The following is a 13386-nucleotide window of genomic DNA, read 5'->3' on the forward strand; positions in this document are numbered from 1 at the left end:
CCTTGTTTGGTCACATTTGGTTTACCAGAATCCAGCCACCCAGTCCACTTGCAGTCAGCCACACACGTAGTAGTGGGCATGGGTGTGGACTTGTTAGGCGTAGGGTTTGAGGTCTCTGTTGAGGTGGGGGTCGTTGTGATGATGGTGGTGGTGGTGGCGGTGGTGGAGGTGACAGGGGTCACGCTCGTGGGTCCGGAGGAGGTTGAGGGTGACAGTGTGGACCCACAGATGTTGAAGTGCTGCTCCACCATCCCGTTGGGGCCACATAGCTCCCAGTAGCAGAAGAAGCCGTCCTGGGTGTAGTTGAGAATCTTTCCTGGGGGATGGGAGCGAGGCTGATGTCAACACTTTGGGAGCAAGACTCACAAGAACCCCCTTGGCCTGTCTGAGAAGGGAAAGGTGGGCTCTCCCCTGTCCCCGGCAAGCAGCAAACCAATGCCCCATCAGGACCTCTCCCCAGAACCCTAAGAGCCCCCATCAGGACAGAGAAGCTGGGTCACAGGAGGGCATTTGCCACGGGGAGCATCATGATGCGAGCCCCAAGGGGCTGCTTGCCATCAGGCAGCTCTGAGCCGGGAAGGTCCCCTGGGGTCCACGGGGTGGAGGAGGAGACTGAGTGTCCAGGGTCCAGAGACAGCGCAGCCACGGGCTCTTCTGGGTGGGACCCCGCCTGCCACCTCGGGGGCAGCCGCAGACGGCAGCTTACCTTCCTTGGGCCGGCAGACGACCTTCGAGGACTTGGTGCACACGCTGGAAGGCAAGTGTTGCAGCTTCAGACCCCGGAAAATGAGGTAAGTTGCTTCTACCCCCAGTCTCTGCCCTCCCTGCCACGCTGGAGGCTTCACCCTCTGTGCACACCCCTGATGCCAAGCCCCCAAGGCCTGCCAGAAGCCCAAAAGAACTACCCAGACGAGCCACCCGTTCTAACTGTGCAGAGTGTGGACGAGGCGAGGTAGGCAAAAGCCGGACACAGAAGGGAGGCCAAGAAGGAAGGCCGGGGTCTCCCCGAGAAGGGGGCTGATCCCCGCGCCATGGCTCCTGTGTGCAAGCGTGCGTGTGTGCATCCATGCGCATGTGCACCCAGGGTTGTGCATGTGCACCTGTGCGTGTGTGCCTGTGCATGTGGTGTTGTGTCCACTTCTGTGTATGTGAACACGTTGTGTGCCTGTGCGTGGGTGCATAGATGTGAATGCTCGTGGGTGCATATGCATCTGTGCGTGTGGCCGTGTCACAGGTGCATGCATGTGAGCATGTGTGTGTGTGCCTGTGTGTGTGCAGCCCTCCCACACGTTCCCTACGATATAAGCCTAGGTACCAAGACTGGCAGATGTCGTCCGTGGGAACAGACGCTCCAGGTAGGTAGCGGGTGTCCTCGATATAGCAGCCACATTGGTCTCTTCTGACGCACTTCTTCAGGTCCTCGTCATAGATGGGCCTGTGCTTAGGGCACCGGGGGTAGCAGCCTAGTGGGCACAGGTCACAGGGCTTGGACCATGGTGGAGGACCCCATGTCCACCAGACCCCACCCATGGGCCCCACTCTGGCAGGTCCTTCTCTGCAGGATGTCACTATGGAAAGGCCAGGGACTGGAAAGGCAGGGACCTGCATCCCCCCAGCTGGGCCCTGCACACTGCCACATGGCCAAAGTGACAACTAGGTCCCGCCACCTGCTGAGGGACAGCCTGGCCCTGCCCAGCCTCCAGGTTGCACCCTGGGTCCTGACCTGACGTCCCTCCCACGAGGTAGGAGGCTCCCTCCCCAGACTTCACAGCTCAGTCCTTCATGTCGCTGGTTCTCAGCTCAAAGGCCCTGGAGAGGCCTCCCAGACCCACCTCTGAAAGCTCCCTCCCCCTCGTCCTGCTCTGCAGGTCTCATAGCACTCTCTGCTCCTGGCAACACCCGGGGCCTGTTAACCTGCTTCTTTTCTGCCTCCCCCCAAGAGGGCGGGGTCATAGCTCAGTCTCCAAGCCCACTGTGCAATCAACAGACTCTGCAGAAATTGAACCTGGCCCACCCTGAGACTCGGGGTCCCCAGCCCCCACAGAGCCGCTCTCAGGGTGACCACAAGGGTCTCCAGAGGAGACTGTCCTGCAGCCCCAGGCCAGCAGGGCAGGGCAGACCACTCTCACCCAGGAGGCCCCGCTCACCCTCAAGATAGGACATGGAGATGCTGGAGTGAATGCCATTGATGGTCCTGCAGGTCTCGAAGCTGCGGTGCCCACAAGGCTCGTAGTGCCACTCACACTCGTGCGGGGGGTTGTAGTAGTCACAGAATATGGCTGGGGAGGAGGGAGGTGAGCTCAGACTCAGGCAAGTGCGGAGGCCAGGTCCGGGGGACAGGCCGGGAGGGGCCAGCTCCCTCCTGCCACCCCGCGCAGCACTGTAGAAGAACTCCTCTACTTTCACGACCACACATTACTAATTGTATTCTTAAATAGCTCCCTAGGCCCCGAGGGAGGACACTTTGATCCTTGGGTTGGGGGAGGTGGGCAGGGGACCACATACACCCCATCCCTTGCAAGGGTAATGAGCACCGCCTGACCTGCTGGCACCCAGTCCCGGGATGGGTGGACACTCACGGCACAGGTCTGGCGTCCTCCAGAACACGCAGGCCCCCTCCTTGGTGCACTCCTGGGCGTAGGCGGCCACGGCAGAGCAGAAGCACTCGCAGTCGCCGCCCGAGTCGCAGGAGCACGAGTCATAGACACAGGCCTCGTAGAAGGGCGTGGGGTCCACCTGGGGAGAAGCCACCATGAGCCCTGGGCCTGTGCTGCTCCATGGGGCCAGGCCTCCCACTGCGGCCGGAGGACCTCAGGACCCAGAGACCAGCCCCATTCCTGGGACAGGGGGTGGTCATCCAGCACTAGCTTCCCAGGCCTCCAGTGGGGCTGACGGGTGAGGTCCAGACACAGTTGGCCAACTCTGGCCATGCAGACCCTCAGGGGCCTGGGGTCTTCTGCCATGAGGCAGGCCACCCTGCACCTGCTCCCTCGCCCCCACTGCCTGGAGCTGAGGACCATCGGGTCTTAGGGGCTGTGTGTCCTTTCTCCCTCCTGGAAGGTAAAGGAGGCTGTGGGTCCAGCCAGAGTTCTGAGGGAAAGATGGTCCTCTGGTCGTGTGTCCAAAGGACATGGAGGATGGTGCTGAAGCTGGAGGTGACACAGCTGAGCCACTCCCAGTGTGCGCACCAGGCAGGGAGATGTTGCCCACCCACAGCCAGTCCCATGCCCGCCACCCACACCTCCCCCACCTTGCTGTGGCAGGCGCTGAAGACCGGGCTCTTGATGATGCTGCACTGCTTCTTGGCCCAGGAGCGGCGGTGTGGCTTCAGGGTGCACGGCTCGGGGGTGGCGCTCACATCCGGGCAGGTGTGGGCCTCCTTCCAGCTGTTCCCAAAATCCAGTTCGCTCTCCACCACCATGTGGTCCCGCGTGGTGAAGTCATTCTTGGAGCGCTGGTCGAAGTTCCCACACAGGCCGCACACAGTGCCCTGCGGAGACCAGCGAGCCGGGGGCTTCGTGAGGGGGCTCGAGGGAGGGAGGGGTACGGCCCCGCTGTGCCTGGGAGGCCCTGTGTGCGTGCAGGACCAGCCCTGCAGAGGCCTGGTGGGCAGGGGAGGCTGCGTACCTTGTAGGAGGGGGCCAGCTTGATGAAGATGGTGGTCCTCTTGTCCCAGATGACGATGATGCCGACACTGGCCTCCACCACCAGGTACTGGCCCACCTCCCGCGTGGTGTAGGCCACATGGTGGCCCACGTCACGCTGGATCACCACGCGGTGTTTGTCCTCCAGCTTCAGCTCTGTCCTCTGTGCCCAGGGGAGAGGCCCAGTCACTGGCCAGGTCCAAGGGTCCCCGAGGACCCTCACATCCCTGGGGATGGGCAGCACTCACCCCGATGAAGATCTTGATGGCCTTGGAGCAGGTGACGCCCGTGGTGCCACACGGGACATTCTCAGTGATGATGCTGAAGGAGCCCAGTGAGGAGTTCTGGCCGCAGTAGTCCTGGGGACCCATGGCAGAGTGTGAGGCAGGCCAGCTGGGCCACAGGTGCCCCACTGGGAGCCCCACCCCAGCTGAGCCTCAGCCCCTCCTCTGTCAAGAGGGGATAACCATGCCACATGTGGGACCTCACCAACCTCGCACAGCCCTCAATGCACACCTACACCCCCCGTGCACCCGAGGGAGGGTCACAGGATGGGAGCATGGAGGAAGGGCTGGCCCCTCACACCCACAGGAGCCTTCACTGAGAGCAGCTCAGGGCCGGCAGAGCGTGGACATGGGCAGGTGCAGGCCTTGGCGGTGCCCTGGCCTCACCTGAACGGCCACGTAGGAGCAGTTTCCATCGAAGTTGTAGTACTTCCCATCAAAGGTGATGTAGTGGCTGCTCCCATGGATGACACACGTGCCGTGGCACACAGACTGGGTGCATGCCCAGCGTCCTCTCTGGCAGGTGCTGAGGAGAGCAGGAGAGGGGCCTGGAGGCACTACAGGGCCCGGGGCCTCCCAGCCCTGCTCAGAGGGCAGCCTGGCCAAGCCAGGGGCACGGTGCCGACACCTCCCCAGGCAGCTCACACATGATGCCTGCCAACCCACACCAGCTCGGCAGGTGCCACCCCAGTGCCCCTCCGATCCCGGCCAGGGTCTTGCCCGCAAGTGGAGTGCCACGCGGCCCTGCTGGCCCTAGCTGGCCCCACGGGAAACAGCCCCAACCCTTGGCCTGGCCTGCAGGACACGCTCCAACTGAAGGGCAGCCAGGCCAGGCCACTCACCAGGTGTTGCAGTCCACCTTGATCTTGTCCCCGTGGGAGAAGAAGCCCTTGTTGTGCACACAGGGGCAGTCCTCCTCCACAACGCAGCCACCTCGGCCGTCGTCGATCAGCCCCTCGGGGCACACGCAGCCGCTCACACACTCTGTCTGGTACTGTGGGGTGGTGGCGGAGCGGGGTTCAGGCATTAGATGCCAGGCCTGGGATCTTGGCTGCCCTTGCCTGACCCCTCCTCTGACACTGCAGACTCCTCTTGTGTCCCCCACCCCCACCCCCGCCTCCACCACTTGACCCCTGATCCCTCTGTCGGGCCCACCCCTGGAACCCTTCTTCCTTGGACACCTCCACTACTGGGCAGGTCGACAGGTGAGTGCTGCCTGCCAGGGGCCCCTACACTGGCCCCTGTGACCCCAGCAGACTAAGCGGAGCCTGCAGGCCGCCACCAGGCCCCAGGGACAGGAGGGGTCAATGAGCCTCATGGGTCCTCAGGAACTGGCAAAGCAGCTCAGGGTCAGGGTGGGAGTTTGGCTGAACCCTCCCGTCCACAGCCACCCCAGCTGTGCCCTCTCCTCCCTGGTTGCCCCGGGAGCACCCTCCCCTCCATGGCGGTCCCAGCACGCACGTGTCCTGCAGCCAGCGTCTGGCAGCTGAGGGGGCGGGGGTTCCGGATGGTCAGCGCGGTCTGGTTGTTGCAGTCAATGTGGATCTTTGGGGCTTTGCAGGCTGCAGACAGAGGAGCCACCCCAGCTCAGCTGAAGTAGGCGGCTGGCGGGCTCAGGCAGGAAGGAGAGGGGGTAGGGGGAGCAGGATGAGGGGCAAGGGGCAGGGGGCCCGACCTCAGGCCACATTCACTTACCCTCGCCAATCAGCTTGACTGGATTGCAGTGCAGCCTCCCGTTGCGGCACACGCTGCAGGGAGAGTGGGAAGGTGAACGGGGCCCTTTGAGGACAGGCCCAGAGACTCTGTGTGGCGGGGCGGGGATGGTGGCTCCCCCAGGTAGAGCCAGCCCTGCCCACCCCCATGCCCTCCCTCCCTCCAGGCCCCAGGCCACTCACCACCGCTCCTCCTGCCTCAGGACCACCTCTCCCGCATCCAGGTAGAGCCCTCGGTGGTAGCAGGAGCACTTAGCCAGGGGCACACAGCGGCCCTTCTCGTCCAGGAAGGTGCGGTCGGGGCAGCCGCAGCCGTCCACAGGCGCAAAGCCCTGGAGGCAGTGGGCGTCGGCCTCGGACAGCGAGCGGCAGGTCTGCTGGCAGGTGGTCAGGTTGTACAGGAAGATCTGCGAGTTGGGGCAGGAGCCCACGTCCCTGTCTGCAGAGGGGCAGGGCCGGCGTGAGGGCACGAGGGACGGCCCCAGCCACGTCCCCGCAGGCGGCCAGCGGAGCTCTCATCCTAGGGCCGCCCCGGCTGTACAGGTGGCCCGCCCCACATGCCTCCCTGTCCAGGCAAACGGGTAGCGGCCACAGTTCAGACCCCTTCCCGCAAGCGTGGAGCAGCCGAGCACCGGTTTCCCGCCTTCCTGGCAGACGAAGCTGGAAGCTGCGTCACCCGCTAGCAGTGGACCGATCCCTCTCCCTGGCCTCAGGGTGAGTTGCCACCGGGGACAGGGCCTGAATCAAAGGCCAAGCCCCAGCCCCCCGCCCTATAGAGAAGCCAGGACCCCCAAGCCCAGGAGGCCAGCACGGGACGGCACTCACTGCAGATGTTCTCCCGCCAGCCCCACAGCGTGACGCCCTTGGCGGCACAGGCACGGGCGTAGGAGGACAGGGCGGCGCACAGACACTCCTCGTTGTTCTGGCAGTTGCACGTGTCGTATTTGCACCTCTGGGGGTAAACCGAGGCAGGGCAGTGAGGGAGGGAGCTGAGCTTGGGGATGCACACACATGTGCAAGCACTCCTGGACACACACTAGTATACATGCACCCACACATATACACACGTGAGCACGCTTAAACTCCCACTTCCACAGGTCCAAAAACATAACACACTCACACATGCATGCACACATACACGGTGCACAGAGACACATGTTTACACGTGTGCACACAAACACATACGTGTATGCACACTCACACACAGTCTTACCCACACAGACACTCAGCAGCCCCTAGCGAAAACCTCACAGGCAGCCAGTCAGGCTCAGCCAGGCGCACCGGGGACACCTTCCTGTCACGGAGCAGGGGCTGGGGAGTGCAGGAGGGGGTCCCACCCACCTTGTAGTACTGAGCTGGGTCCACAACCGAGTGACACCTGCCGAAGGGGGACTCCGTCTTCCTCAGCAGGGAGCACCAATGCTCAGCATAGTTGGCTGCAGAGGCCGGTCAGAACCTCAGGGGTGGCCCCTCCAGCAAGTGCCCTGAGTCTGGCTGCTTGGTGGCCCAGGCTGGAGCAGACACTGTCCCCACTGTGGACTGAGCCGGTCCCCCTCCAGGCCAACTCAGCGCAGGACAGAGCCCCGTGCAAGGCAGGGGCGCCCACCACCCACCCTCTCTGCCTCCTGGGACGCAAAAGGCAGCACAGCGGGTGGGAGGGTATCCTGTCATGGCACCAGGCCAGTCCCTGGAGGAGGGCCACCATCCAGCCATTGGCAGGTCTAGTACCTTGCCATGTCACTTGGTGGGCTGCCATCATGGGCCACCATAAACCACACATTTGGCAGAAAGTAGCAGGCGGGCCCTGAGTGGGGCAGGCCATCTCACCTCCACCCACCCCCACGTCCCAGCAGGAACCCCATCTGCCTCACCACTCTCGATGTTGAGGGAGCAGGGGTCATCCAGCCAGTCCAGCTTGTCGGGGCAGCTCGACTGGACCTTCCAGGTGTTGGCGAAGCTCGCCCCCGTGGCCTCCACCAGCCCACCAGCTGTCTTGAAGTCATCACCCTCCAGGCCATTGAAGTTCCCACAGAGGCCTGAGGGGCCGAGGGACCAGGTTGGGAAGGGCCTGGCAGGGTAGGCCCCACGTGGGACTCTGTCGCGGGAGCAGGCGGGGCCACTCACCCTGCACGCGGCCCTGGGCGGCCTGGTCCAGCGTCAGGAAGAGCTGCATGATCGGCACCAGCTGGACCTGCAGCCTGAGGCCGAAGGCGGTGTTCACGATGAGGTGATGCAAGGACGGTTGGAAGATGGAGAAGCTCGCTGCCAGGTGGGGCGGGGAGGGGCAGTGAGGAGTGGTGAGGCGCCACTCGGCAGGTGCTCCCCAGGCCCGCCACTTTCAGCAAGCCGGTCTGGTGCTGCAGGGGGACCGTCCTGCTTCCTACCTGGGCCCCGGCCCATCACTCACCCGTCACGTGGGGCAATTTCACCTGCAGCTCGTTCAGGAGCACAGTGCCATCCGACTTGAAGACCACCACCTGAGGGAAAGGCCAAGGGACGGTGGGGCTAAGGGCCATGGAGCCCCCGGGGGTGCCGGCAGGGCAGGGGCGGGGTACCCACGTTCTGCTTCTTGTCGGCCAGCAGCACCACCGTCTTCAGGCAGGTCTGCTTGTCCGTGGAGCCGCAGACGGCCAGCTCGCCCAGGAGGGCGTAGGAGTTATTGTGGTCGCTCTGCGGGGAGGGCGGAGACACTGAATGAGCAGGGGAGCAGGGAGAGCCAGCTCCCCACACGTGCCTGCCTGCCCGCCACGCCCGCCTACCTTGGTCAGCACATAGTAGCAGTCCCCGTGGAAGGTGTACCTCTTCCCATCAAAGGTGGTGATGTGGGAGCCGCCCTCCAGCGCACAGGACCCGGGGCACGGCCGGTCTTTGCACACCCAGCGGCCGGCATTGCACACGCTGCAGGCAGTGGGGCCCAGGGTCAGTCTGAGCTGCTTCCCCTAGGCCGCCGGGTCTCCAGCCCAGATCCCCAGGACCCTCCACAATCTGGCCCCCAGCCCCGGCCCCCGGGACCCACCACTGCTCGCAGTCCTTGGTGATCTGCTGGCCGGGCGTGTACTTCTGTCCCTGCAGCTTGCAGTGGCACTGGCTCACGGGGATGCAGCCGCTGCCCGCAATGTCATCGTACACGGTGCCTGGGACAGTGCCGGGCGGGGCGTTACACTCACTGGCCTCGGAAAGTGCCAGATTCCCCACAATGGGGCTGCCATTGCCAAAGCCACAGCCGTGGGACAGCCTCCGGAAGATGCCAGAATCCCCGAGGGGGGGCTACCAGCCAGGCCTCCCTCCCACAAGCACCTCTGGTCCTTTGGGCGACACCATGGTCCCCACACAGTGTCTGGTCAGGGACATGCCATGGGGGCCTGAGAGTCAGGCCCCTTCCCAGGGTCCTACAGGCTCCATGGGCCGGACAGGAGGGGGTCTGTCAAGGGGTGACAACCAGGAAGCCTTCCCTCCCGCCAGACTCCCAGAAGCCGTCATCGTGTGTGAATGAGGTGGGAACTTCAGCATTTGTGCCCTTTCTCCCTGTTCCTCGTCCCTCGATTTCAGTGGGGGCACCGTGCCTTGCTTCCTGTGCCATTGCTGCCCCCACCACCCGGCACCACCATCCCAGCATGGCTGTCCCCCTGGTGCAGCGGAAAACCCAAGGCCACTGGTCCCAGCGCCCTCAGGCGAGGGTGGGCCGTATCAGGGCACCACCCCTCCTGCCCCCGCATGCCCGTGGGTGCCCCAGCGCACACCTTCAGGGCAGAAACAGCCGTCCAGGCGGTGCTCCTCACACAGGCTGCTGACCTCCAGGTGTGAGCAGGTGTCCATGCAGGGCGAGCCACTCTCCAGGTAAACCATGTTCCCGGGGCAGCTCTTGGCTAGAAGGGCAAAGGACAGCCCCTGAGACGTGAGGCACTTACGCCAAGGGTGGAGGGAAGCTGGTGGGGGAGGGGAGAGGCTGGACCTGCCCGTGGGGTGCACCCAGAGGGCTCTAGTCTCCCACCCAGGCGGTTTCTCCCGCCCACGCCAAAGCCAAGGCCGCCTCAAGGGTGGGCAGAGGTGTGACTCCTGATCCAGGGCACCAGGCTGCCCTGCCCTGGGCCGGCAAGGCTGCAGTGCTCCCTGTGGATTGGTGGATCATCCCCCATGTGCCCCTGGGTCCCCGCCCTCCCGATTCATGCGCGTGGCGCTTACGACAGAGAGTGCCAGTCCTCCAGTTCCCGGGGCGTCCGCCGGCGTGCGAGCACTGGCGGGAGAACTCAGCCAGGGTGCTGCAGATGCAGGAGGCGCCCGAGGGGCACTGGCAACGGTCCTGCACACAGGCCCGTACGTACGGCTCCAGCGGCACCAGGCCCAGGCAGTCCTTGAAGGCCGCGGCTGTCAGCAGCTTCTCGCACTCGGCGCGCTGGTGGACAGACACGGGCGGTGGGCGGGGCTGCTCACCCCCTCCTCCCCTCCACACCGCGGGGGGGCCCCCAGCAGAGACCAGCGGGCACAGGGCCCTCTGAGGAGAGGGTTGGGCACTGCTCCCATAGGGTCTCCCCCCCGGGAATGGCTCCTCCCCTGGGCAGGGGTCCCCGGCCAGCCACTCACGTGCTCAGAGCAGGACTCAGGGGTCTGCCCCTCCTCGGGGTCATCGCACACCACCTCGGGCTTGTTGATCTTCTGCATGTTCCCGAACTGGACAGCACTGAAGAGCATGCCTGGGGGACCACAGCCGGTCAGCGAGGGGCACCCGGGAGTCTGCACACACCTGCCCCCTAAGCCCCCGAGGAGGCCCTCACCATCAGACAGGAACTCGGAGTAGCTCTGCAGGCCGTTGTAGTCCCCACAGAGCCCACACGTGTGGTTCTGGAATTTACTGTCCAGCTCCAGCTGTCGGGGGAAGAGAGAGCAGGTGAGCAGCCATGGCCAGGCAGCACCTGCAACTTGTTTGAATGGGTGTAGCAGGAGGGCTGTGGTCAGCCAGGGGGTGTCCTGGCATCACTGAGGACCAGGAGGGGATTGGGAGATGGGGAGGGCTGGCCCACCACCCGAGGCCCCGAGGTGCCTTTCTGGGTGGGCTGCCTGGCCCCGCCTCTGCCCCCAGCCTTCTCCACCAGCAGACAGGCTGCTCCACACTCCCAGCCCACCATGGACCCCGCTCTTGGTGAGGATGGGACCACTGGCTCCCCTCTGCTCCCCTGGAGTCCCAGAGCTCTGATGGAGTCCCCTCGGCCCCAGGGCCCTGTGGCGCTGGGGCGGCACCCACCATGAGCGAGTCCTCCCAGTCCCACATGAGGGTGAGGCCGGCACGGGAGTAGACCTTGATGTAGGCGTCGTTCCTCTCGATGAGCAGCCCGGGGCTGTAGTGAGGGGTGCTGACCCTGGGGGGGCAACAGGGTCACGAGCCAGCCCACAGAGCCGCCCAGCCAGGGCCAGGGGTCCCGCTGCCCAGAGGCCACTGAGGCTGTGCATCGTGTGGGCTGGGATGGCCTGGCCTCAGCCTCTCAGCCAGCCCTGCCTGGCCAGCTCCGGCCCTGTGGTCACAAAAGGCCTTGTCCTCCCTCTCGGCGGACTTGAGCAGTGACCAGAGACCCTCTCCACCTGGGCTGGCCGGGCTCCTTCACAGGAAGCCACACCCTGCCTGCCGTTCTCCGTCTCTGCACCCCTCCTCTGGGTCTGTCCTGGGCAGGAGCCCCACGACAGCCCTGAGAGTGGGGAGGGGCTTCTCCATCCACCGCCCAGGGTGGGCCCTGGCTCTGTGCTCACCCCAAACTCTGCCTCCGTGGGCCCTGTACCCACCCCCACCCTGAGACTGGGGCTGGCTGCCAGGGCTGCAGCCTCTAGGGGAAACAAGATCCCCTGGTGCAGGGAGAAGGCAGACCACGCAGGTGGGGAGCCGCCAGACAGGAATGCACTTAGGCTCCATTGTTCCGGACACAATGGGGAACGAAGGCTGGGGTGGTGGGCTGGGGGCCCCCAAAAGCCCCCCGCTGCAGGGCATCTGTACCTCTAGCCTGGCACAGCAGGGCATAGGGCCTCCTCCCCAGAGGCTGCCAGGCCACCCCCACCAGGATGGCCACCTGTCCCCCATGCAGGCCCAGAGTCTGGTGGGCTGTGAGCCATGGGTCTGTAAGACTGTGGGAGAAATAAAACCCCTTCCCTGGTCCCTCACCCATGGGGCTCATCAGTGTTTGCTGAATGAATCAGTGACCTGAAGTGAAACCCCGGTGTTCTCCTTAGCCATGTGCCAGGGTGGAGAGGGGCTTGTGGGGGCTGGCCAGGCTCCTGCTTGCTCACAGAAGCCACGGGGCCCCCTGTCTAGGATGTGGGGGGACGCCGCCCGACCGCACTCACTTAGCCCCATTCAGCACAGCCAGCTCGGGGGTGAGGTAGACCATGTCGTCCTTGACGGTCAACAGGATGTACTCGACCTGGGGGTGGCCACCCTTGCGGCCTGGGCCCCGCTTCAGGTGCACAGCAAACTCCTTGTAGGTGTCACGGCAGTCCGAGGCGAAGTTGTAGTCGCAGAGGCCGGGGAAGCGGAAGACGTCGCCATCGAAGGTCTTGTAGTGGAAGTCGCCCCAGGTGCTACAGACGTTGTGGCCGTGGTTGCGCGTTCTGCCCTCTGGGGAACAGCGCGACGGAGCGTGAGCCCCCCAGGCCGCCCTCAGGCTCGTCCCCAGGCCCCAGCCCAGCCACTGCCCTCAGGACCCTCCAGAGGCAGCTCAAGCGGCTCAGGTGGTCCTGCAGGAGGGGCCTCTGCTACACTGTGGTCACCTCGCCCGCGGTCTCAGCCCCCAGAAAGGACGTCTCCAGTGTCGCGCCCTTGCACCCCGGCCTGGTGTGGCACATGGCCATTGGCCCAGCAGGCAGTGGGGGCAGGGGTCTCTCAGGTTCCCTGAGTGCCCTGTCCACCTGGCCCAGTGCCACCCAGCACCCCATCACTGCCACACTCCATCCACTCCATGCCCCACCCAGCCGCCTCTCATCCAGCAGAAGGGCAGTGCTGGACCCGTCCGAGGGTCCCCACTTTGTGTCCATCCATTTGGGTCCAGGGCCCCCCGGTGGCTTTCTCACGCAGCCCTGCGGGATAGAGATGTCCCCATCCCACATTCGGTCTTCTCTGGCTGAAGCCACCTCTCCGGCTCCTCAGAAGTGGCCATCTTGGCCTTGCCCCTCCCAGGGTCCCTTGGACTGGCCTCCCCCACACCCACGGACGACAGTCTGGCGCAGGTGTTTCCACCTGGTATCACCCCCGGGAACGCTCTGTGCTGGCGATGGCTTTCAAAGGAATGACGGGAGCCCAAGACCACCTGTCCTTTCCTCCCTGCCTCCTTCTTTCCCTTGTTCCCTTCCTCCTTCCTTCCTTCCCTCCACCCAAAGTCAGGAGGGGTGGGGGCTGCAGGAAGCTGGACCCAGCCTGTCTACCCCAGAAGATGCCAGGCTGCCCCAAATGCCGGCAGAAGAGGATCGCCTCCTCCTCCCAGGTAGGACCGTCTGCGCTGGGCTGCCCCGGATGTCCTGACCCTCAGGTCGTGCTGCCCATAGTGCTGCCCGCTGCCCCTCACCTCTCCGCAGCTCCTCGCCCCTGGCCAAGGTCAGGGCCAGGCAGAGGGCCACTAGGCGGGCTAGTGGCAGCCCCATGGTGGCTCAGAGGCTGGTGTGGGAGAGCAACAGGGGACAGGGGTCCGGGCCTTATATGCCCCGCAGGGCGGTCTGAGAGCAGGAGGGCAGGGGAGGGGCGAGGGGTGGGTGGGGCCTTAGCCAGATTAT

General features: G+C 64.7%; 1 protein-coding gene across 1 annotated transcript; it reads right to left on the reverse strand.

Moving 5' to 3' along the window:
* Window positions 1–25: 25 nt before the first annotated feature.
* Window positions 26–13257, reverse strand: LOC124232440 (mucin-2-like; the record flags this gene model as incomplete). Its single annotated transcript, XM_046649410.1, has 28 exons — window positions 13182–13257; window positions 11968–12238; window positions 10880–10994; window positions 10413–10503; window positions 10222–10331; window positions 9823–10033; window positions 9381–9506; window positions 8657–8774; window positions 8400–8538; window positions 8200–8310; window positions 8048–8117; window positions 7765–7902; window positions 7512–7676; window positions 6892–7076; window positions 6466–6592; window positions 5824–6079; window positions 5624–5676; window positions 5390–5490; window positions 4771–4922; window positions 4316–4454; window positions 3893–4003; window positions 3628–3807; window positions 3251–3490; window positions 2580–2736; window positions 2130–2279; window positions 1316–1463; window positions 707–750; window positions 26–316 (listed from the first exon to the last, which is right to left on the reverse strand). Coding segments are annotated over exons 1-28 (4075 nt in total), but the record flags the coding sequence as incomplete, so codon positions are not given.
* Window positions 13258–13386: the final 129 nt, after the last annotated feature.

The sequence above is a fragment of the Equus quagga genome, unplaced genomic scaffold, assembly GCF_021613505.1.
Source record: "Equus quagga isolate Etosha38 unplaced genomic scaffold, UCLA_HA_Equagga_1.0 HiC_scaffold_6102_RagTag, whole genome shotgun sequence".
NCBI lineage: Eukaryota > Metazoa > Chordata > Mammalia > Perissodactyla > Equidae > Equus > Equus quagga.